At 51.4% G+C, this 24,437-nt stretch overlaps 1 protein-coding gene across 3 annotated transcripts in view; it reads left to right on the plus strand.

Annotated features, from left to right (window-relative positions):
* Positions 1-24,437, plus strand: part of ABR (ABR activator of RhoGEF and GTPase) — a 188,498-nt gene that overhangs the window by 67,238 nt on the left and 96,823 nt on the right. For all 3 annotated transcript variants that reach the window (XM_005220104.5, XM_005220106.4, NM_001046204.2), the window contains 1 exon segment: positions 21,142-21,326. In XM_005220104.5, coding sequence (XP_005220161.3) covers positions 21,142-21,326 — 185 coding nt within the window.

Raw genomic sequence — 24,437 nt, forward strand, 5'->3', positions numbered from 1 at the left:
ACCTTCCACCTCCTACTGGGGGCTGTGGGTGATTTGACCAAGTCAGCCAGCTTCTGGGGGAAGGGAGGGGACCAGGATGCAACCTTTCACCCAGAATGGAGGGCTCCTCTGAATCCCAGCCAATGAAAGCTGCTCAGGCTGCATCATGATTTTTTTTCCCCCCAAACCACCTGACAGAGCTCATCGACTTGCTAAAGGTAATGGCTGCTTGGCCAAGCCAGCACCATACTCTTAATACTTAGTTCCGATTTTGCCTGCAGTGGGAAAGGAGGTAAAAAGTCCACATTCTAGCCACACTGAGCACCTTCTGTGTGCTGGGTGGCACACTAAACACTAAACACTGTCTCATCATTTCATTGTCTCCTTACCGCTGCACTGACCAGGCTGTAGGTGATGCTGTCCATGTTCGGCAGGGGAGCAAGCCCTGTGACCTGGAGAGTTTAAGTCACTGGCCCAAAGACAGCCTAAATCTTCGCATTTTATGTCCAGCGTTCTTTTGGATTCTAGATGCCCTTAGGACCAGGGATTCTTAGGATGTCCAGTAAAGAGACACGCAGTACGTCTTCTAGTGGAAAAATCTTGGCCATCTCTCTCCCCAGAGAAAAACAGTTTCTAGGTGGGGAATGGTTGACTGGAGCTATTTCTGATTTCTGAACGGGAAGAATGAGAGATGTGGGTGTTGCCTGCGGACAGAGGCAAACTCAGGAAGCAGTTGGTGAGGTCAGGACAGGGCGTTGACAAAGTCCAGACTTGGTATGGAGACAGCCGGGGATTTCTGCCTGGGGCCCTTGAGGGGTGCGGACCAATTGCCAGATGAGTTCTCAGCAGAGAGGGGTCTGGTGGACTGGTCTGGAGTAAGATGTAGAAGCAGAGGACAGCTAGACCCTCAGGGAGAGCCTGCCAGTCAGTGATGAGATCTGACTTACTGAGCGCATGAGGCAGAGTACCAGTAGTTAATACCCAGAGGGGGGCGCCACTCTCTTAAGTGCACTTTAGATGTTACTCATTTCATTTTCACAGAATCCCTGGGAGTTTGGTTGGTACTGTTCCATTTTGAAGATGAAATACAGGCATAGAGAGGTTGAGCGACTTGCTCCAGGCCACACAGCGGGTTAAGAGGTAGCGCTGGGGATTCCAGCCCAAGCAGTCTGGCTCCAGAGTATGAGTTCTTGACCAAAATATTCTACCATCTCTGCTTGTACCTTCTGGAAAGCTGATAGTGAGTTAGCTTGTGTGGGCCACCCTGAGGAGTGTGTATGGGCATATGTGTCTGCACAGACATGCGTGCACACACATGCATACCCACACGCGTGCACCAGTATAGTGGCAATGGGAGGGAAGGCTCGTGGCTCTACTTGGGAGCTTCTCTGTGTTGGTGGCGGCCCCTGTGTATTTGTCGGGGGCCCAGGGGGACCTGTACCTGTGTGTGATGCCCTTCCTCCTTCGCTGCCTCCCTGTGTGTCTCCCAGGAGGCCAGGCACTCGGTGTAGAGCTGTGGAGGATATTAAACTGCAGACCTTGAGCCTGGATGGCTGGCCTAATATCAAAGGGCCCAAGGTTCCAGGAAGGAGCTCAGATCTTGGGCTGAGGGTGAAGAGCGGCCCCAGGAGGAGCAGGCGGGGAAAGTGGGAGCACAGTTGTTGTGGGGAGGGGCCATTCCCTTGTGCCTCTTTTGGTGCTTGGGTCACCTGTGTGCTGCCCACACAACATGCAGCTGCTCTCAGACCAACTGAGCTGCCTATCTTCCCCAGGGGCAGGATTGTAGGGAGAAGTAAGATAATAATAAAAATAATGAAATCAACAATAATAACAACCAACCTTACTTACTACGTGGCAGGAAAAGGAAATGGCAATCCACTCCAGTTCTATTGCCTGGAAAATCCCATGGACAGAGAAGCCTGGTAGGCTACATACAGTTCATGGGGTTGCAAAGAGTTGGACACTACTGAGCGAATTCGCTTTTCACTTTCAGGCAATGGTCTTAGCGCCTCTACTTGGACTAACTCATTTAACTGTCCAAAAGCTCTATGAAATAGTTTTATTATTATTATCTTCATTTTATAAAGGAGGATGCTAAGGCCCAGAGAGGTTAAGCAAGTTGCCTGACATCACACAGCTAAAACTGGGATTTATGTTCCCAGAGCCAAGCTCCAGGTGGCGCTAGCGGTAAAGAACCCACCTGCCAATGCAGGAGATGTAAGAGACGCAGATTCCATTCCTGGGTAGGGAAGATGCCCTGGAGGAAGGCATGGCAGCCCACTCCAGTATTCTTGCCTGGAGAATTCCATGGACAGAAGAGCCTGGTGGGCTACAGTCCATAGGGTCAGAAAGAGTGGGACATGACTGAAGCAACTTAGCATGCACACACAGCCGGGTTCCAGAGCAAGTGCTAGGAAAGCACAGGACACAGCTGTGCCGTTTCATGGCTCCCAAGGCAAGCCTCCGGATCTTGTAACCCTTTTCTGCCTCCAACTCAGAATCTTGTTTTTATTGTCCCGAGAGACTGGGCTGTGCACACTGCCTGCCCACAGGTCCTGTGGGTGAAATGTGGCCTCTGACATCAGCCAGTTTTTGTGGGAGCTGTGCCCCCTCCCCCGCTCTCCCCCTTGCTCAGATGCTCAGGCACGGAAGGGACGTTTCCAGGAACTCTCCGGGGAGCTGAGGTAATTAACAGCCCCTACTGCTCTGGCCTCACCCAACATCTGCCTGCACACAGGTAGCTCCAGGGGTAGGGTGGGTCCCACCAGCCCTGGAGGCTCGCTGCTTTTCTCTCTCCTATCTTGTCTGACCTGTGGTCTAAAGCCACCCTTGTTATGAGGGCCAAGATGAAACATGTCTTTTTCCTTGCCACCACTTGCCCCTCCTAATCTCTGTCCCTGGCCAGCCTCTGGGCCATGTCTGGTCCTGAGCTCGAATCTCAGAGGAGGCTGCCTTCCTGTGTGAGGTCAGGCATCTCTTGCTTCCAGGTGGGAGGAAGGAGCTGTGTGGATGTGAGTGGAGGACTTGGGGGTGGCAGAGGAGTAGGGGTAGAGCCAGGGGTGACCTGGGGCAAGTATCATATCTGGCTGTGACCCCTGGGGTTCTGCATGCTCCCTGGGACACTGCCACTGGCATTGGCAGGTGGAACCTGTAGTGGGCGCCTGGGTGCCGCCTGGTGGGGGAAGGAGTATTGAAATTGGAGCTGACAAATGCCTGGCAGCCCCTGCCTAGAGCAGAGCCAGGCTTGTCTTGTGCCAGGAAGTTGGCAGCATAGTTGAAACAAGCTATGAAGATGGAACGTGGCTTTGTAACTCAGAAGATGGCTCAAAAGCCCTCTTTGGAAGCTGATGGGCTCCGGGTCTAGTTTAGTCCCCTTGTGCTGTGCTCTGCTTAGTCGCTCAGTCATGTCCGACTCCTTGCGACCCCATGGGCTGCAGCCCACCAGGCTCCTCTGCCCATGGGATTCTCCAGGCAAGAACACTGGAGTGGGTAGCCATGCCCTCCTCCAGGGCATCTTCCCATCCCAGGGATCGAACCCAGGTCTCCTCCATTGCAGGCAGATTCTTTACTGTCTGATCTACCAGGGAAGCCCAAGAATATTGGAGTGGGTAGCCTATCCTTTCGCTATGGGACCTTCCCAACCCAGGAATCAAACTGGGGTCTCCAGCATTGTAGGTAGATTCTTTACCAGCTGAGCTACCAGGGAAGCCCTCTGCTAATTCCCATGAAAGAGTTTCTCTGCTGTTGCTTCTTCCCTCTGTGCTCTTTTTTTTTCTTTCTTTTTTTTAAAACAATGTTTATTTATTTGACTGCTCTGAGTCTTAGCTGTGGCATATGGGATCTATTTCCCTGACTAGAGATCAAACCTGTGCCCCCTGCATTGGGAGTACAGAATTTTAGCCACTGGTCCACCAGGGAAGTCTGGCTATGTGCTTTTTTTTTTTTTTAAGTTATGTTTTATTCTAGTTTTAAAGTTGCAGTAAAACACATATCAAATTTACCATCATAATCATTTTCAGGTATGCAGTTCAGTGGCATTAAGGACATGGTTGCACAACCATCACCACCATCCATGACCAGAACTCTTTTCATCTTGCAGAACTGAAAGGCTGCACCCATTGAACACTAACTGCCCCTTCTTCCCCCTCCCGTAGCCCCTGGCAACCATCATTCTGCTTCCTGTCTTTGAATTTGACTGAGAACATCATTATAAGTGGAATCCTACCGTCTTCTTGTGACTGCTTATTTCACTTAGCGTGATGTCCTCGAGTTTCATCCACATTGTAGCACATGCTGGAATTTCCTTCGTTTTCAAGGCTGAGTAATATTCCACAGTGTATATATGCCACAATTGGTTTATCCATTCATCCATCAGTGGACGCTTGAGTTGCTTCCACCTTTTGATGGTTGTGCATAGTGCTGCAGTGAACATGGGTGTTCCCTGTCTACATGGGGCTTGCTTCAGACATCAGCAATAGGCCATCCTTGGGGTTTGGCCAGGGATGGGCCCTCGGACTCTGCCCCGGGAGAGTGGGTGGTTCACCAAGCTTGGCGCCCTGGTGTCTATTTCTACCAAAACTAAGACGTCAGCACTCCTGGCCTCAGCCTGCTGCTTGAGGACATTCCGGATTTCCTTCCCCTTTGCCTTTGGAAGAGGGTGCTGTGTCCCTGGTTCTCTCTCGGAACAGGAGAAGAGCAGCAGGGGCGCACCGTGAGCCTGGCATGGGTGGTCCTGGGAGGAAGGGAGTGTCAGGCGCTGGGTAGGGGACATGGAACCTTTCTGAGACTGGGGTGGCTGACTGACCTCCCATGGAGGGGCTGGAGGGCAGGCTGGTGATACCAGGGAACCAGCGTGGTTCTGAAATCCCCGTGACTGAGCACAGGCAAGGTCTGCTGCTTGCTCACGCTGGTCCACGGCAAGGACGGCAGGGTCTGCTCCACAGGGTTACTCAGGGACCCAGCCTGACGGAGGCTATAGCATCTGGAACCCTCGGCCTCCAAGGTCACCGCCGCAGGGGAAGAAGGAGAAGGAGAATTGTGTACAGGGGCTCATCAGAGCAGGGGGAGGCAGAGGTGTCAGGGCCTGAAGGAGGTGGGCGTGTCTGTGTATGTGTGTGTGTGTGTGTGTATGCATGTGGGCAAAGAGCAGAAACGAGCTGGCTGGGGGAACCCCATTGCCCTTCCCCAGCCTAGCCCTCACCTGGCTTTGCACCACCCAGAGGAAAGATGACTTTGGTGTTTCAGGAAGCAGCCATTGATTTGGGGAGTTCCCCTCATCTCCCCTCGGTGGGTGACAAAAGGAAGCAGGAGCAGGCGAAACCCCTGGTCCTCTGAAGGGAAGAGAGAAGGAAGTGAGTTTTGAGGTAGCTTCTTATGACCCTGGACAATCATAGAGATTTTTTTTAGGGTCTAGGGAGACTCTGTGTGGAGCACCAGCACACTGGACTGAATGCCAGCGAGCCGGGCAGCGATGCACAGAGGTACAGGGTGTCTGAGGATGTCCGGGTGAGGGTGTACAGGTGTGTGCAGGTTGGGAATGTCTTGGCTGATTCTGCAGAGAGAGGCGGGAGCCTGGATTTGCCAGGCTCTGGGATTGAAGGGATGATGTCAAAGGTAGGGGCAGAGATTCTGATCCTGGCTGCCACCAATGTGTGAAGGCCTCTTTAAACGTCTTACCAACCTCTCTGGACCTTGTATTAGATATTTGTCCTCTGAACTGGCCCTGCCTTCTTCTCAGCATTAGATTGAGAGTCATTTAATTTTTCATAAATACCCCCAAGGACTCATGAAACCATATATGGGAGAGGGGCCCTGAGGAGGCCAGCCCAGGCTGGTGATAAGTGGACTTGGATCCGAAGGTCATTGTCATAATGGTCCTTTGATTCTTCCTCCTGCGTCGCCTCCTGGCTGCTTCTTCTCCCCCTGGGGGGGCCAGTCGCATTTCCTACCAGCAAGCCGGGAGAGAGGAGGAGGAGGAGCAGAGCCTTAATAAATCAAATCAGTCCAGGATCATTACTTGTTATCAATTCATGACAGTTCAGAGGGGAAGCAGGAGGCAAGGGAAAGCTGTTAACTCTATCAAAGGTTAGAATTCCTATAGGATTTATCAGTGACCTCCTGGCCTCAGACCCTAAGTAATTGAATTGGCTATTATGGGATGAGATTAGAGGATTTTTAAGGGAGTGTATCAGCCGGATGACAGTTATCCAGGATCCACTGTGTGTGAATGCTGTCCTGAGTGCCATGAATAAAATGAAGTGAATAGAAGACGGCCATCCTTGTCTTCCAGACTTCTGCCACCTAGTGGGTAAGCCGGAGTATGTGCTGTGCTGTGCTTAGTCTCTCAGTTGTGTCCGACTCTGCGACCCCAGGGACTGTAGCCCGCCACGGGATTCTCCGAATAATACTGGAGTGGGTTGCCATGCCCTCCTCTAGGGGATCTTCCCCACCTAGGGATTGAACCTTGGTTCCCCCATTGTAGGCAGATTCTTTTACCATCTCAGGAGGAGTATATACCAAAGACCAAATGAATATGAACTTGACTTTCTTCGTAGAAGAATTTTTTTTCTTCTTTTTTGGGTCTGATTGGCTAATGTACTGTTTGTGAATACTTTCCTTGTTTGCTATCCCTCCCTGATCTTCAGGGCAGCCCTGTGGATTGGGCAGGGCAGCCGTGTCATCCCCATTTTACAGTGAGGAAGGAGGGGCTGTGTGGGGCTGGGACCAGAACCCAGATCTGACTTCTGGCCCCAGTGTCCACTCATTATATCCCATTGACTGGCTGATGGTAGCACAGCTGGGGATACTGAGTCCTGCTTGGGGTCTGTTCCTGTCACTGTGTCTGGTACATAATTTAGGAGCTGTTTGTTGAACGACTGCTGCCCATTTATACATGAAGTAGGTTTTTCTCCACTGTGGTGAGGTCATCTAGTCGTTCTGCACCATTATTCCTATATGTTTTGATGGACATATAACTGCATTTCCTACAGAATAATTAGGAATTTTAGGCCCCTCTACCTGAGTGGGGAATTAGGTCAAGTACAAAAAGCAATAGACTTGGTCCAAAGAGCAGGCTTGATGGTGTGGTTCAGTTGTTTCTTAGCCAGGTGGCTGTGGATGAGACCCAGAACCTCTTTGAGCCTCAGTCTTCCCCTGTGTAAAATGGGCGAGTAATATCTACTCTGACAACATCCCTGGGTTTTGAGAATGAAATGAGATCCTGGCTGTGGGCTTGATATGTACTGTTAAACATGGTGCAGATAATAGCATTTCTCATTTGTCTCTCTGAGCCTGGACACTGTGAAGCCGCTCTCCTTTTTCTGCCCAGGGCCGGTTTTGGCGGGTTCCCTATCCCTCGCCTGCCTCTTCGGCCCTTGCTACGGTTGCCCCCAAATCTAGGACTCCTTTGTTTCAGGCCTTGGAGTCCTGGCTTCTCCAGGCGGCCACGGTCTCTGCCTCCTTCCCCGGGGGAGCCGGGAGGTGGAGGAGAGGATCGCGTCACCATGGCAACCAGAGAGGCCGAGCCTCACCCCCGCGGGGGGTCTGAGCCTGTTCTCAGCAGCGGGGGCGGAGCCAGAACCGAGCGCTCGGGCTGAGCGGCCCGCACCTCCGGGAACCAGCTGTCGGGGCGCCTCTGCTCTGTCTTCCTGTTGGTCCTTCGCGTGGCTAGTACCCCTGCACCAGGCCTGCCTGGAGGCCTGTGGGTGAGGAGGAGACCATCCTGCGGTCCAGGCAGCTGCTGCAGGCCGAGGCTGAGCCCCCCAACCCCGCCGTGTGAATGTGTCAGGGGCTGCCCCCTGTGCTCGCCCAGAGTAAAGCCCTGTCTGTGCACCTCCTTCGCCTCTTCACCAGCAATCCTTCCAGTCCTTCAGGGCTTAAGTCAAACCTTGCCTCTTACAAGTCACCTCTCCTGTGCTTGTCAGACAGCCTGGCTGATGGCTTCCTGGGGCTGTTTTGGCATCGAGTTTCATTTGACTTTAGGGGCTGTGACCTCGGGGTCCTCATCTGAAACTGGTGATTCTCAACCTTATAATACATTAGAATCACCCGGGGAGCTTTTAACAGCCCTGCTGCCCTGGCCACCCCTCACCAATTTAATATGGATCTCTGGCTTGGGAGCCAGACACCAGACTTCCCAGGGAATTCCAATGTGTAGAAAAGGTTGGAGCTGGTGTCTTGAAGTTCAAATTTTATTTTATTTATTTTTTATATATATTTTTAATTTTGGCTGCACTGGGCAGCTTGCAGAATCTTAATTTCCTGAGCACAGATCGAACCTGCACCACGGTACTGAAAGCGCCGAGTCCTAACCACTGGACCACCAGGAAATTCCCAAGTTCAAATTTTAAATACTCCCGTGGCCTGTGACGCCTTGCTTGATGCTAAGCCTACTGAGTGCAGGCTGACCAATGAACAGTTGGGTCTACTGATGAAGCAAAGCCTGCTGGAGCCTAGCCCATTTGTATGTTTTCAATGCTCCGATTTGCTTTTTGTTTGTTTGTTTATTTTTCAAGGACTAGGAGATCCCGAAGGGCCCTTATTGCTCAGCAAGAAGACTGGGGTAGTGAGGATAATAGTTACTTTTTAATTTAGCACCTGTCGTGAACCAGGTGCCTTGCTTTGCATTTATTTTTTCATGTTGTTGTTTAGTTGCTAAGTGGTGTCTGACTCTTTTTCACCCCCATGGGCCACCAGACTCCTGTGTCCATGGGATTTCCCAGGCAAGAATACTGGAGTGGGTTACCCTTTCCTTCTCCAGGGGATCTTCCTGACCCAGGGATCAAACCCACGTCTCCTGCATTGCATGCAGATCCTTTACCACTGAGCCACCAGGGAAGCCCCTTATTTTTTCATGCTACATGCTGGGTTGCTTTAGTTGTGTCCAGCTCTTTGCACCGCTATGGACTGTAGCCCACCAGGCTCCTAGCTCCATGGGATTCTCCAGGCAAGAATACTGGAGTGGGTCGCCATGCCCTCCTCCAGGGATCTTCCTGAACCAGGGATAGAACCAGTGTCTCTTGTTTCTCCTGCATTGGCAGGCAGGTTCTTTACCACTAGTGCCACCTGGGAAGCCCTACTTTTTCATGGGGACCCAGCAAAAACCTCATGAGGTATAGGCATTGTCTGTTATCCCTATTTCACAGATGAAGAAACTGAGGCTCTGGAAAGTCAAGTAGCTTGCCCAAGGTCACATGGCTTTTAAGTGACAATACTGGGATTGGAACCTGAGTCTGACTCAAAGCCCAGGCCCTTGACCACTGTCCTGTCTTGGCTCCCAGCTCCCTCTTCCATCAATTGTGGAGCAGGAGGTGCTGAGAATGAGGCGACTTGACCTGTGGGAAAGATGCTGGTCTCAAAAGGCCTCACCTTGGTGCCATGCCACCTCTGAGGGGACTCCCAATGGGATATCTGGGGTCACAGGGCCCTGAAGGTGTCCAGCCCGCTCTCCGGTGCCTTCAGCTGACCTCTACTGAGGATTGCTCTGCCCAGATGCTGTCCAAGTTCTTTCACCCCCATGACGTTTAATGTCCCACAGCCAGCCTGAGACATGACACTTATTCTTGTTTCAAAGAAGCTCAGAGGGAGGCCAGAGCCGACTAGCTGATGATCCGCAGAGCAGTTTTCCGGGTTCTATGGCTGCTCAGTTCCAGACTCCGAGTCTGCCTTGACTGTCTTGGTTTCCACCAGATTGTGGGGGGAGGGGAGGGCAAGGTTCATAGCCCTGTGTACCCCTCAGCTGTGTGAAGGAGATGAGGGCCACCATGAGGGTCGTCAGCCTCAGAACCGACCCCACTTGTCGGGGGTGTCCTGGTTTGCTGGGAAGGTGGGGGGAGTTTAAGGATTTGGGGGGAAATGATCCCTTGGAAGGGGGGCATGGCAACCCACTCCTCTGTCCAGGAAAGTCCCATGGACAGAGGAGCCTGGCAGGCTCTAGTCCATAGTGTCACAAGATTGGCCATGACCAAAGTGACTGAGTGCCCACGCGCGGCAGCTCTGCGTACCTCCTGGGGGAGGGGTTAACATCGGGAAACCACCTGCTCATGGTTTCACAGCAGCGTCAGCACCGGCCTGAATCAGCACCGGCCTGAATCCACTGCCCGGCATCCAGGGGAGGTCTGAGAAGGGGGCAGAACCATTTGCTGGGAGCTAGTGACAGGAATGGGCTTCCCTGGTGGCTCAGCGGCAAAGAATCTGCCTGCAATGCGGGAGATGCGGGCTTGATCCCTGGGTCGAGAAGAACCCCTGGAGGAGGAAATGACAAGCCACTCCAGTATTCTTGCCTGGAGAATCCCATGGACAGAGGAGCCTGACGGGCTACAGTCTTTGGGAGTCGGACACGACTTAGCAACTTAACAACAGTGACAGGAATGGCAAATTGGAAGGACTCTAGTGGTGCAGGAGGAGGGATTCCAGGACCTCGGCTTCAGCTTCACCAGCCTGTTCATCAGTTCCCCGAGCAGAAGGGCGTGGTCCTGCCCCGTCTTTGAAGCTCTGTCCCCTCAGGGAACGGCCTCTTCCTTCCCCTCTTCTCTCAGTTCTTCAAGGCGCCCCCAGACCCTTCGACAACTGGCCCTCTCCCTCAGGCTTTGCCACAGGTTGCCTCTTCCCCTCAAGGGCCCTGAGAGCAACCTGCCCAGGTGGTGGGTTTTTTTTTCCCCTTCCTATTTGTACAGGTCGTACCTATTATAATGGTTGAAGCACAGGTCCTAGAGTCACACCACTAGTATTTAGACTGGTTCTCCATTTAACAGCCTTTTAAACTGTGGGCAACCGAATTAGCCCCCTATGCTTTCACTTCCTTGATTATAAATGAGAATCATAATGGTACTGCTTAATTTGTTTTTTTTTTTAATTAAAAAAAATTTTTTTTTAATTTATTCAGTTATGCCAGGTCTTAATTGCAGTATGCAGACTCTTTGTTGTGGCATTCGGGGAACCTGGGCCCCCTCCATCGGGAGCTCAGCATCTTAACCACTGGACCACCAGGAAAGTCCCTTAAAAATCTTTTTAAAGTGCACCAATGTTAAGTATGTGGTGGTGGTTTAGTTGCTAGGTCGTGTCTGACTCTTGTGACCCCATAGACTGTAGCCTGCCAGACTCCTCTGTCCATGGGATTATCCTGGCAAGAATAATGGAGTGGGTTGCATGCCCTACTCCAGGGGATCTTCCCGACCCAGGGATAGAACCTGCGTCTCCTGCATTGAAGGTGGATTCTTTACTGCTGAGCCACGAGGGAAGCCCAATGTTAAGCATACAGTTTAATATGAACTGTTACATACCTCTACTCATGTACCCACCCAAATCAAGTTGTAGAATGTTTCCAGTAACCTGGAATGTTCCCTCATACCCCTTCCCAGTCAATACCCACTGCCTTCCTCGGCCCGCCCACAGGTAGCCTCTCCTGTGAACTTTCATCACCGTCAGTTTGTTTTCCTGCTGCTGAACTTCATAGGAATAGAATCATGCGGTGTGTGTTCCTTTGTGTCTGGATTCTTTTGCTCAGCATATTGTTTGTAAGATTCGTCTATCACAGAGTTGCTCTGAAGGTGAAAAGAGGTGCGTGCACAGCCCAGGGCTTGACAAGGCACGGATGGCAGTGATGCTAGAACCACCCTGTGAGGTCGGGAAGCGGGGATGGTCTGTGCCCCTGGCTCTGTTACCACCTGACACAGCGAGTGGCATATGGAGACTTATTTTTGGCTGCACCAGGTATGAGTCCGGCACATGGGATCTTCGATCTTTGTTGCTGCAGCACTCGAGATCTTTAGTTGCAGCATTCAAACTCTTAATTGCAGCATATGGGATCTAGTTCCCTGACCAGGGATTGAACCTGGGCCCCCTGCTTTGGGAGCACAGAGTCTTAGCCACTGGCCCACCAGGAAAGTCTCTACATACAGAGACTTTTGATGCTCTCTGAAGATGTTTGATGCTGTGTTAGTGGGAAGCATGGTCAGGCCTGAGCCTCCCTCTGCTGTCTCCAAAGGTTTCCCCACCCCCACTCCCATTGTCAGTTCTAAGGCAGAAAATGAGTTTATCAGCCTTTGTCCCTCCCCTGCTGGTAGGGAAGGACCATTCCACACCTGGAGCTCATCTTTATCCTGTACCCACAGATTCTTAGAGTGTCCAAGAGGAGATGGGAAAGATCCCTCAAACTGTCCTCAGCATCTCTTATGGGGGTCGGGATACCAGGATAGATTCTTGGCGATGTCCATCGGTCACTGGACATTCTCAGGAAAAGGTTGTAAATAGCTTGACACCTGTGTGCCTCCAGCCATCTGGGTGCCCCTTCCTCCCCCTTGTGCCCACTAGAGCTGGAGGTGGTAGAAGTGAGGGCTGGTCATTTGGGTTTGAACCTACTGCCTCTGGCCACCTCTTCACATTACCCAAAAGGAGCGTGTCTGAGATGGTCTGACACTGGTTGGTTCATATCCTGGCATCTGGCAGAGGCTCCATCACAGGCCTGAAATAGGTAACTCTGTGATCACATGTGGTCCCAATCTGGGTGATTCTTAGGCAATCTGGAGGTCACAGGATGCTGCCTGCATTGTAACTCGACAGGAACATACGCACCAGGAAGCATTATCTAAAGTTAGCGATGCTCGGCAACAATGTGGCTGGTGAGACCCCACTGTGGATAATGGTTCAAATCAACTCTCCCCAGTGGTCCTGCCTGACGCTTAGCTCACAAGGCCCTTGGTGTGCTGGTCTGTGCCCACTTCTCCAGCGCTATCTGCCCCTCACTGCCCTCTGCTCACTCAGTTTTCCAGCCAGGCCAGGCTATTTATAGTCCCCCTAAGGGGCCCTGCTGTTTCACACTTTGTGCCTTTGCCAAGCCTCTTCTCGTTGCCTAGAACTCTGCTCCTGTCCCCCATCTGCCTGGCAAGCACCCACACATCTTTATTCAATTAATTATATTAATAATAGCAGCTAAGCTTTATTGGGTGCTTACTATGTGCTAAGTGCTTTGCCTGCGTTATCCAGCTTAATCCTCAAAGTAGCCCTGTGCGCTCCATCTCTACGTCATCCTCTTTCACAGCAACCAATTTCCATTTGTAAGTGGCTGCCTCTGAGCACAGAGCAGTTAGGAAGTGATGGAGCCCGGATTGGAGCCGCACCTGTGTGAACCCAGGGTTCTTGTTCTTCGCCACAGTGATAAACTACCTTCCTTGGAGTATCACCCAAGCCCATCCAGCCACTCCCTCATCCATCCTGTTTCTTCCTCCCACCTCTCTGCCTTGCCTGTGAGGTGCTTCTGTCATAGCATCTAGGAGGTTTTTGTGCTTACTGGACTGTCTTCCTCTACTGGGCTGTAAGGATTTCACTTAAGACTGTGTTCGTTTTAATTGGCAGGAAATCCAATATATAGGGGCTTATAGTTCCTGTTTAGCAAGAAATGAGGTAGGCTGTTTCTAGTGTGGCTCCTAGCTCAGTGAAAGTGAAAGTGGCTCAGTAGCATCAGGGAAATGTCTGTGTTCTTTCTTGATTATTTCCTCATAGCAGCAGTATGGCCACTGGAACTCATCACATCTGAGTTGAAGGTGAAAAGTCCCTTTTTAATTGTTAAAGCAAATGCTTTGCCAGAGGCCTTCACTAGCATCTCATTGACCAGAACTATGTCAAGTGGCCATTCCTGGTTGTAAGAGAGGCAGAGAAAGTGGATATTTCGCCTGGGACTGGGTTCATTGTCACTTCATAGAAAACCAGCATGAGGGAAGAAGAGAAGCTAGATACCGAGTAGAAGACAAGCAGTGTCTGCTAGTAGCCTAGAGAACAGAGACTATGAATTATTAATGATTTCTCCCAAATCCTTAGAATCTGAATGCTTTATAATTGTTTTGTGTTGTTGCCTTTTAGGCAACATACAGATATAAGCATACAAACTTTTTTTTTTTCCAAATACTTTGGCCATCTGATGTGAAGAGCCAACTCATTGGAAGAGACCCCGATGCTGGGAAAGATAGAGGGCAGGAGGAGAAGCGGGCCACAGAGGATGAGATGGCTGGGTGACATCATCGACTCAAAGGACATGAGTTTGAGCAAACTCCGGGAGATGGTGAAGGACAGGGAAGCCTGGTGTGCTGCAGTCCATGGGGTCGCAAAGAGTCAGACACGACTGAGCGACTGAACAACAACATTCTGTACATACTATTGTTAATTTCTTTTTTTACTTAATAAGCTGATGTAAATCATCCATATAATTTTTAATGACTACGTAGTAGTTCATCTTGATGAAATACCATAATTTACTCAATAATTCCCTATAATTATTCAGCTTGTTTTTAATGTCACAATCATAAACAGCCCTGTGATTAATAATCTTATAACTTTATTTTATGCACATTTACAACTAATTTCTTAGTACACAGTCTTAGATTATGCTGGGTTAAAATCTGTACCATTGGAGAAGGCAATGGCACCCCACTCCAGTACTCTTGCCTGGAAAATCCCATGGACGGAGGGGCCTGGTAGGCTGCAGTCCATGGGGTCGCTAAGAGTCGGACACGACTGAGCGGCTTCACTTTCACTTTTCACTTTCATGCGTTGGAGAAGGAAATGGCAATCCACTCCAGTGTTCTTGCCTGGAGAATCCCAGGGACGGGGGAGCCTGGTGAGCTGCCGTCTATGGGGTCGCACAGAGTCGGACACAACTGAAGCGACTTAGCAGCAGCAGCAGCAGAGAGAATCAACACAGCAACTAGTCAAAGTCAAATAATCACTCTAGCCAGTAATATACTTCACTCCCCCATCCTGTGAAGAATTTATATCAACAATCCAGAGACCTGAAAGAGGGAATAGAGCTAAACATGTCAGATGTAGGTTTTATCCTGTTAATCTTTCTGATTTCAAGGTTCATCTGTGGTACTTTTATCTTAAACTCCTGTAAACCAATGTTGTTGCTTTAAGAAAGTATTGGTTGCAATCAAATTTTTTTCTGTAATCAAAACAAACAAACAAAAAATCTGTACCAGGACTTTCCGGGGCGGTCCAGTGGTTAGGAATCCATCTTCCAGTGCAGGACTGACTTGGGTTCAGTTCCTGGTTGGAGAACTAAGATCCCACATGCCGTGGGGCAACTAAGCCCCTTACCTCAAGTAAGCCCTTACTTACACACCTCAAGTAAGCCCATCCTGTACAACTGGAGAATCTCATGCACTGCAACAAAGATCCAGTGCAGAAAAAAATAAACAAAAACTATACCAACTATTAAAGCTTTTGATACCAAACTGGCTCCTGAAAAGTTGTGCCAGTTGTACATATCCTCCAAGAAATTCTAAGAATGCCTGTTTCCGTACAAGTTTGGGTATTTTCCTTGCTGATTTGATAGGAAAATTGCAAAGTATAGAAGTTTGCATTTTCTTTGGTTACAACTGAGGTTACATTTAACATTTTATATATATATACACACACATATTACACACTGGGCACTTACAGTTCTTTTAATTTTCTGTTCATTTCTCTAACTCATTTAGCAAGTTGAGTTTTTCTCATTGGATTGCAAAAGCACTTCCTATATGAAGGAGACAAGGAGTTTCATAGGAGAAGGGTTCATACTGAGCTGTATTTGAAGGCTAAATAGGACTTTGCCAGGCGGACAAGGGGTGAAGAGGGGGTTCTAGGTGTAGGAGCAGCACGGGCAAAGGTTCAGAGGTAGGAAACAACGAGCACGTTAGGTCCCTGTGTTAATGACATAGGGCTGCCAGTAGAAAAAATTAGCATAAACTTGGTGACTTAAAAACAACAGAAATTTAATTGCTCAGAGCCTGGAGGCCAGAGTCCAAAATCAAGGTGTTGGCTGGGCCACGCTCCCTGCCAAGGCACTAAGCTGGGGAGAATCCTTGCTTGCCTCTTCCAACTGGTGGCTCCAGGCGTCCCCTGACTTCTGGCTGCATAACTCCAATCTCTGCTTCCATTTGCACATGGCCTTCTTCTGTGTGTCTGTGTCTTCTCCCTGCTTTACCTACAAGGACACGTCATCTGATTCAGGTCCATCTGAGTCCAGAGGGCTTCCCCGGTGGCTCAGCGGTGAAGAATCCACCTGCAATGCAGGAGACACGGGTTCGATCCCTGGGTCGGGAAGGTCCCCTGGAGGACAGCATGGCAACCCACTCCAGTGTTCTTGCCTGGAGAATCCCATGGACAGAGGAGCCTGGTGGGCTACATTCCATAGGGTCGCAAAGAGTCAGACAAGACTGAAGCAACTTACCACGCATGCACGCAGTTAGTCTAAGATCATCTCTTCTAGAGATCCTTAACTTAATTACATCTACAAAGAACTTTTTCCTAAATAAGGTCACATTTATGAGTGCCAAGGTTAGGATTTGGATATATATATATATCTCTAGGGGCTTGCAGGGACATACCTAGAAAATGTCTGATATTACAGAACAGCAGAATATGACTCTGTAAAGGAAGAGGCAGATGATGACCATGAAAGGCTTTTTGCTGAGGAGTTTGGCTTGGCCCTTGAAGTGAATGGGGAAATGTTGAATTTTGAATCATCAGATCTGTAGTCTGGCACTCTCGGGGAAAGAGTGTTGGTATTGTCCTTGTAAGAGTTGATGGGGATGGGAAAAACGATGGGGAGTGGGGATATCTCAGGGTGTAGGATATGAACAGGAAGAGGGAGGAATCTGGAATGACTCCTTGGTTTCCAACTTGAGTAATCTAGCACATTAACTTCAGGGAAAGGTTGGGTTTGAATTTCCTGGGGGTGGAGATGTAGAGGAAACGATCAAAGAGATGGGTCTGTAGCCCAGACCTCTCCCTGGAATATAAATAAAATTTGGGAGAGGGGAGTAAAAGAAGTGACAGAAGCTTGGAGAACACCAATTTCTCCCCCTCATTTTCTTGTGAAAAATTTCAAGCCTACATAAAAGTTTAAAGTATCTTATAGTGAACACCCATGGACCCACCATCTGGAGTCGATAATTATCATTTTTCTCCACTTGCTTTATCACACATCTATCCATTCCCTCTTGAACATCATCAATGCATCTTGTTTTCTTCGATACATTAACATGCAAATCAATCACTAGAGTTCAACATTTAGTGAAATGCACAAATCTTAAGTGTACTATTTGATGAAGTCGATGAATGCATCACTGTGTACCCGCATATCCCTGTCAAGATACATTTCCATCTCCTTAGAAAATTCCCTGTGCTCCTTCCAGCCAAATCCTGTCCCCACCTGACCCCTACAAGCAACTGCTATTTTCTCTTTTTTCTTTTTTTTCAAGCATAAATTAGTTTTGTCTGTTCTAGAACTTCATGTAAGTGGAGCCATACAAGATGTGTTCCTTTGTATCTGGCTTCTTTCACTTAGCATAATGCCTGTGAAGAGTCATTTCTTTGTGTCTCAGTAGCTTGTCCCTTTTATTGCTGAGCAGTATTCTATTATAAAGATGTGTAGTTTAGTCACTAAGTCGTGTCTGACTCTTTGGGACCCCATGGACTGTTGCCTGCCAGGCTCCTCTGTCCATGGGATTTCCCAGTCAAAAATGCTGAAGTGGGTTGCCACCTCCTTCTCCAGAGGATCTTCCCAACCCAGGGATCAAACCCACATCTCCTGCATTGGCAGGCAGATTCTTTACTACTGAGCCATCAGGGAAGCCTGTAAAGATGTGTAGGAATAACAGTTTGGGGGAATTCCCTGGTGGTCCAGTGTTTAGGATTCAGCACTTCCACTGCAGGGGGCATGGATTCAATCTTTGGTTGGGGAACAGAGATCCCACAAGCCAAAGGTGTGGCCAAAAAAAAAAGAATTTTTTTAAGGGATGGACAGAGAGATAGGATTCTACCAAGGATACTAGAAGGAACAGTGAAGGCAGTAGGAAAAGCACCCAGATAGAATGTCAAGGAAAACCATCTGGATCAGTTATAATTAGGTTTGACTACATATAACATAAAAACTAAGTAACAGTGACTTAAATAACAGGCATTTTTCTTCTCTCATTAGAAGAAGTCCAGAGATAGACAGCCCTGGGGTGGTATGTTGGCTCGCTGTGCCATCACTGGCCCAGGCTCCTAGCTTTGTGCTCAGCTGTATTCAGCACTGGCTTCTATCCTGAGGGTCACCTCATGGTTCAGTATGGCTGCTGGAGCTCCAGCCATCCTATCTGCCTTCCAAACTGGTAACAGAAGGAGGAAGCATGGGGACGGGGGAAACATACATTCTAGGTGAAGCAATCTCAGAAACTTTCCTCGAAGTTCTACACATATCCACTTAACACTCATTGGCCAGAACTTCATCACATACTCTGTACCGCTAGGAAGAGCAGCCACTGAGCACACTGCCACTCCAAGATAATGAGATTTCTGACACTAGGAGGGGAAATGGATATTGGCTGTCAGAAGCCTCTTCTACCTTCTCTCTCTTTTTTATAGTATTTATTTATTTTGCACTGGATCTTAGTGGCGGCACGCGGGATCTTTGATCTTCATTGCAGCTTGCAGGATCTTTAGTTGTGGCGTGAGAGCTCTTAGTTGTAGCATGTGGGATCTAGTTCCCTGACCAGGGATGGAACTTGGGCCCCCTGCATTGGGAGTGCAGAGTCTTAGCCACTGGACCATTAGGGAAATCCCCTTCTCCTTCTTTTGACACCTGGTGGCCTAGCCATGTCCACTCAGCCTTCCTGTCTGGGGACCTACGCAGATTGAAGGCTGTGCTTGGCAGATTTACATCCTCCAAGTTCCTAGGGCTCCTTCCTTCTTGAAGGGGTGGTGTCTCTATCTTTTCTGTAGGTCTGTCTTTTCTGGTAGGAGTTTCCAGGGTCTCTGGCTGGCTTCTTGGGCTATTGGGGTCTCCTGGAGTGTGAAATGAAAGAGGCAGTATCCATGGGGAATTTGCAGAGAGCTCTATGGGCATTCTCTTCCACCCCTGGGTATCCCCGCTGCTGTGGCTGGCACTCTTCCCTTGCCTATTTGGTCAGCCTCCCCTGACAAGCAGGGCTTCTTCTCCAATCCTTGTACTGATGGAAAGAGATTCCTCTAGAAAGTAATGAGATTCAGAAGGGGAAAGATGGCATTTGGAGACAGACAGACTTGGGTTGAGATCCTTTCTGTGCAAAGCTCTCTGAGACTCAGAGACTCCGTCTGTGAACTGGTGGTAGTGAGAGCAGCTTCACCGACGTGTCTGGGCTGAGCTGTGGTCCATGGCTCCCACTCTGATAAGGATGAATTGGGCACACATCGGGGAAGCTGGCAGCAAACTTCCCACCCTGTTATGACCCAGGCAGTTCCAGACTGTGCAGTAGAGTCCAGCCTCACCACCCTCCCTGTGGCCCCTCTGCCCTTGCCCTGGGGAAATGTCCTGAGAGTGAAGGCGCTGGTCCTGTGACCCCTGGGAATTGGTCAGTGTAGAGGAGAATCAGTGCAGCCTGCTGGAGTCTGAACTGTTGGCCAGAGCAGGGTTCACCATGGCTCACACCCCTGACCTTGACTCCAGGCACTAATAGGGCAGCCTGGAGCCTCCTGGAGGACAGATGGAGGGTTAATGTGGCGTTTCATTCCCTTGTGCTTCTCCAGAGTGAGTGCATCTCACCAAACAGCCAGGCCCCTTCACAGTGCCAGACTCGGGCAGGCTGAATACTGTGGCTTTTCTTCCTCCCTCTCGGCCCCTGAAAACAGGAGAATTCCTGTGTGCCCCCATCAGTGGGTCCCATTTCCCGAGTGCAGGGCACACATATCCCAGCGGCTGGGTCGCTAGGTCCTGTGGTTCTTCATGTGCATGCCTGTCCTGGGAAAAAAAATAGTAGCTCACAGCCCTGACAGCTTAGTGGGCCGTCGGCACAGGAGAGGAAGTCAGCAGGAACAGGTGCAGTGAGGCCGTGGGGGGCGGGGGGGCGGCCTCAGCTGCCAAAGGGCCAGATTGGATTGAGTGTGGCCGTGGCGGGTGCCCTGGTGACCTGTTGACACCATTCTCAGGCTGCCGGCTGCCCCGGGGGCCGGCGTGTTTTGACAGCGGAGGAGCCAGGGCCCCCACTGAGAACTTGGCTCCAGCCTTGGACCCGAGCGGCACAGTGCATTCCTCTGCCCATTCACTCTCTGCACGTTTCCAAGGCCCTGCTTCGCGTCGGCCGTGGGTGCTGGGCCCTCAGCGAGGGCTGACACCCAGTCCCCACCCCAGGGGTTCAGGGACAAATGGGCAGGATCACCAGGGGCGCTAGAAGGCCACACGCTGTAGGAGTTCTGAGCTGGGACACCAGGGAGGGCACCCTGGAGGAAGTGATGTCCGATCGGGTGATGGGACAGACCCCACGAGGGGTGGGGGTGGAGGAGGGTCCCTCAGGCCGCTGCAGGAGAGACCTCGCCACCGATGGAGTCAGATGGAGGCCTTTCTCAGGTGCTGTCCTGTCCTGGCTGCCCCACGGACCCGGCCTGCTGTCCAGGGAGGGGGTGTCTATGCGGGGGCCCTGGCCTCCAAGTGGTGCTGGCAGCTCCAGCAGGGTTAACGGCAGCTTGACTTCCCTACGGCCTTCTTTGCCCTCCTTCTCCGAAGGAAGCCTCCGTGGAAATTACAGAAATAAGTGCCGGCTTTTGAGGACTCTGCTGTTCCACCAGGTCCCTGCCAGGCCCGGGCGGCCTTCTCGCCCACGTTCTGCCAGCCTTGGGCTCCGACCTGCGCGGAGCCTTGTTCAGAGGGGCCAGGGCTCCCTCGGGGGCCCTTCCTCAGCCCCCACCCCCCGAACCCAGCCCTGCTCCCCACCAGCCAGGGATGGGGCTCCGTGTACAAATGGTACCCAAGGAGGAGGGGCGCAGGAAGTGACATCGCTCGGCCCGCCCCCACCTCCCTGCTCCCTATAAAAAGCAAAATGGTGACTCAGAGAGGAGAGTTGGAAGCGTCCTGCCTCCTGCTCCCACTGCTAATTTTTAGACTTGGAATTAGGCAGGAGGCAAAGGAAACAGCAGCTCGAAGTACGCGACTGACATGTTATTAAGCGGGTGGCAACCGCGGAGCCGCCCCCCCTGGACTCCCCGCGGCCCCTGAACCGCAGCGCCGGGTGCCTGCTGGCGCCCCGGGCCGCGCAGCCCTGCCCGGGCCGGGCGTGGATGGTGGGGCTAGGGCCATGGCAGCCGGGGGCCGCCGCCGCCGCCCACTGCGCTACCAGTCCCTGGCAGCTCTGGTGGAGGACTCTCAGTGGCCTTTCTTGTTCCTTGTCTCAGACTTCAGCTACGGGGCAGACGACTACGACGCAGAGGGGAATGAGGAGCAGAAGGGGCCCCCTGAGGGCTCGGAGACCATGCCGTACATCGACGAGTCGCCCACCATGTCGCCGCAGCTCAGCGCCCGGAGCCAGGGCGGCGGGGACAGCATCTCCCCCACCCCACCCGAGGGGCTGGCACCTGGGGTAGGTATCCCTGCTTTTCCTTCCAGGTTGGGGAAGAGGGTGTTTTGTGGGGAGGAGGAGGGGTAGGCAGGCATGGTGCCATGGGCCAGGCTCTGCTTGGGGTGCTCCTGGGGTGCTGGACTTGGGAAACTGGGGCCTGGCCATTCTTGGTGCCCTTGGGTCTCATTCTGGCCCTGGACTCTCAGACTAGCCCTCCCCGATCAGCCCTCGCCTCCAGCCACCACCTGCTGCTCTCTGTGCCACCCGGTACCTGTCCCTGCCTCTCTACCAGCCATCTGCTTCCCCCTGCCTCCTGGGCCCCTCACCTCTTTCAGCCTTCTCTCTCAGCTCCTCTCTAGCAGGATGGGGCCTCGTGGAGGGAACAGGCTCTCCTCTCTGGGCCCCGGGCCGGGCACTGGCTCCATATGTGGCCTAAAGGCTGTAAAGGGCACAGATGCTGGCTCAGCAAACCAAGGCTGGCCTGGGTGCCGGCCATGGGTGGGGGGCGGTGAGCAGCCTCTGTAGCATTCCCTGAGGACCCCGGCCCCGTCCAGCCCTCCTCTGCTGACTCTGGAAGGGAATGAGCCCTCATGGTGTCCTCCTCTCCTCTTGTCCACTGGTGAGAGCTCTGCTCCAAAGAGAAGCGTTTCAGGAGCAGTACTGAGGATGGGCTCTGAGACAGGCCCGGGGATAAGATGTGTGGAGGTTTGCAATCCTGGTAGTTAATGCTGTTCCTGGCCACAGGGACCGGCTTTGTCTGGACCCAGCTTGTGCCACGTGTCTGATACACAAGAGAAGTGAGACAGAGGGGTTACTGGGGGCTGTTCTTCTGAAATTGGGAAGAATCAAAACCATTTCTTCTTCTACCCGGTGGAGGGGGGGGCTTGGATTGCTCGGTCCTACTTGGTAAGGGCCCTGTCTGGCTGTGTTTTGTAGGGAGTCCCCTTTCTTCCCTCTAATACCCTTGAGGAGCAGTTGCTGAGATGCTGGGAGATACTTGTTTCTCTCCTTCAGGGCCCAGTGCTGCTCGCCCCAGCCGGAAGGCTGCCTGGACTCTACCATTTCTTGAGAAACCCCTGCTTCCCTTCCTCCCAACCTCCTCGGCCACCCTCCACCCCTGCGGAGAGCTCTCACCCCCTCTTTGCACACCAGGGTGGCTGTTATAGCCTTTGGCAACAAGGGCCTTGGCAACCAGCTTCCCACTTGGGGGAAGCCACATTGTTGCCATGGCAACAGAGGCCTAGGCAGAGCTTATCAGCTGCCAGGCAGTACAAGTTTGGAAAGGGATGAGGGGGGGCAGGTGGGAGGAGGAGATGATGGGCAAGGGTATTGGTCAGGCTCAGGCCCCCCCACAACCAGCATTCTGGGGTGCTGTCCTGTGGTCCTAGGGAAGGGTGGCAGGTGAGAGACAGCCATCGTGGACCTGCAGGGCAGGATTTGCTACTAATGGAGGAGAGGGTGCTCTGGGACCTGAACTGACTCCAAGCAGGGGAGGCAAGGTGAAAACTGCTTTCCGACACTGCCTTTAGGTCTCTGACCACATCAGGGCTTAGAGACATCCTGGGGAGTGTCCGTCATTGCCGCTGTGAGCAGACACAGAAAGACTCACTGCAGGACTCAACCCAGCACCAGGAATGCTGGCTGAGAGCTGAGAACGTGTGGCCAGATTAGAACTGCTTGCTGGAGAGAAAAGCCGTTTCCTTTCCCCTCTTTGCCTTCCTCCTTACTTCCTGTCTTGTCTCCTTTCCTTGTCACATGACTACCTTGCAGGAATGCTTGTCCATCAACTTTTAGATGCCCTGGTGAAAGGTACTCAGGTGCTTTCTCTAGTGAAACAGATCCCAGGCATAACAGGAAGATGCCCCCGCCTGGAGCCCTGGGGCTTTGGGGCAAGGACTTCCTTTACTACAATACTGCCCATTTTGCTTGGTGACTCACAAGAGAAGAACTAGGTTTGAGGACTAAAATCCAAGAAATGCTACAGTGAAAACTGACCAAAGGGCTTGGAAACCCCAGGATTAACTTCTGCGCCATTGGCTAGAAATGATACAAGATAGGGTTGGGAAGCATTAATCCAACTTGAAGATCCCAACTGAAGATTCCAGCCCCATGCACCCCCCTGCCTGCCTACCTTCTCTCCTGAGTTGCCTTTCTGCCCTTTCTGCTGTGCCACTGGCCCCATCTAGTGGACACAGAAACTATTGCTGTTTATAATGGGGTGCTGGAGAGTTCACATACTTCTTCCTGAGTACTTAGGAACTGTTTCAGCATTATAAAAAAAAGAAGAAGGAAAGAAAAAGAAAGCCAAGGTTTCTGCTACTTGGCTCTGCTCATTTGGCCAGGCAGGTCCCCTCCCTGCCAGGCTTCCTGTTGGGGCGTTGGGAACAAGGGGATTTTTGGACCAAATCAGATGATTGTTCTAGACATTCAGAGATATGGCCTTTCGCAGCCGGGCATTCCACAGCCAAATATGTAGCCGACTTGTTCCTGGAAGCCCAAGGAACAAGTCATTGCATTAGAGTTCTCCAGAGAAACAGAACCTTTAGGATACAGAGGAAGAAGAATTGATGTATTAAAAGGAACTGGCTCACTAAGATCATGGAAGCTGAGAAGTTCCAAGTTCTGCAGCCAGTAAGCTGGAGGCCCAGGTGAACTGATGGAATAGTTAGTTACAGTCCAAGTCCAGGAGAGTTGATGGTGGAAGTTCTAGTCCGTATTGAGTCCAAAGGCAGGAGAAGACCTATGTCCCAGCTCGAAGACAGGCAGAGAGTGAATTCTCCCTTGTGCATGCATGCCCAGTCACTCAATCATGTCCGACTCTTTGCGAACCCATGGACTGTAGCCCACCAGACTCCTCTGTCCATGGAATTTTCCAGGCAAGAGGAGTGGGTTGCCATTTCCTCTCCAGAGATCTTCCCCACCCAGGGATCCAACCTGCATCTCCTGCATTGGCAGGCGGATTCTTTCCCACTGAGCCACCTTGAAGTGAATTCTCCCTTCAGTTCAGTTTAGTTCAGTCGCTCAGTTGTGTCCGACTCTTTGCAACCCCATGAATCGCAGCACACCAGGCCTCCCTGTCCATCACCAGCTCCTGGAGTTCACTCAAACTCATGTCCATCGAGTCGGTGATGC

Source organism: Bos taurus, chromosome 19 (genome assembly GCF_002263795.3).
Source record: "Bos taurus isolate L1 Dominette 01449 registration number 42190680 breed Hereford chromosome 19, ARS-UCD2.0, whole genome shotgun sequence".
Classification (NCBI taxonomy): Eukaryota; Metazoa; Chordata; class Mammalia; order Artiodactyla; family Bovidae; genus Bos; species Bos taurus.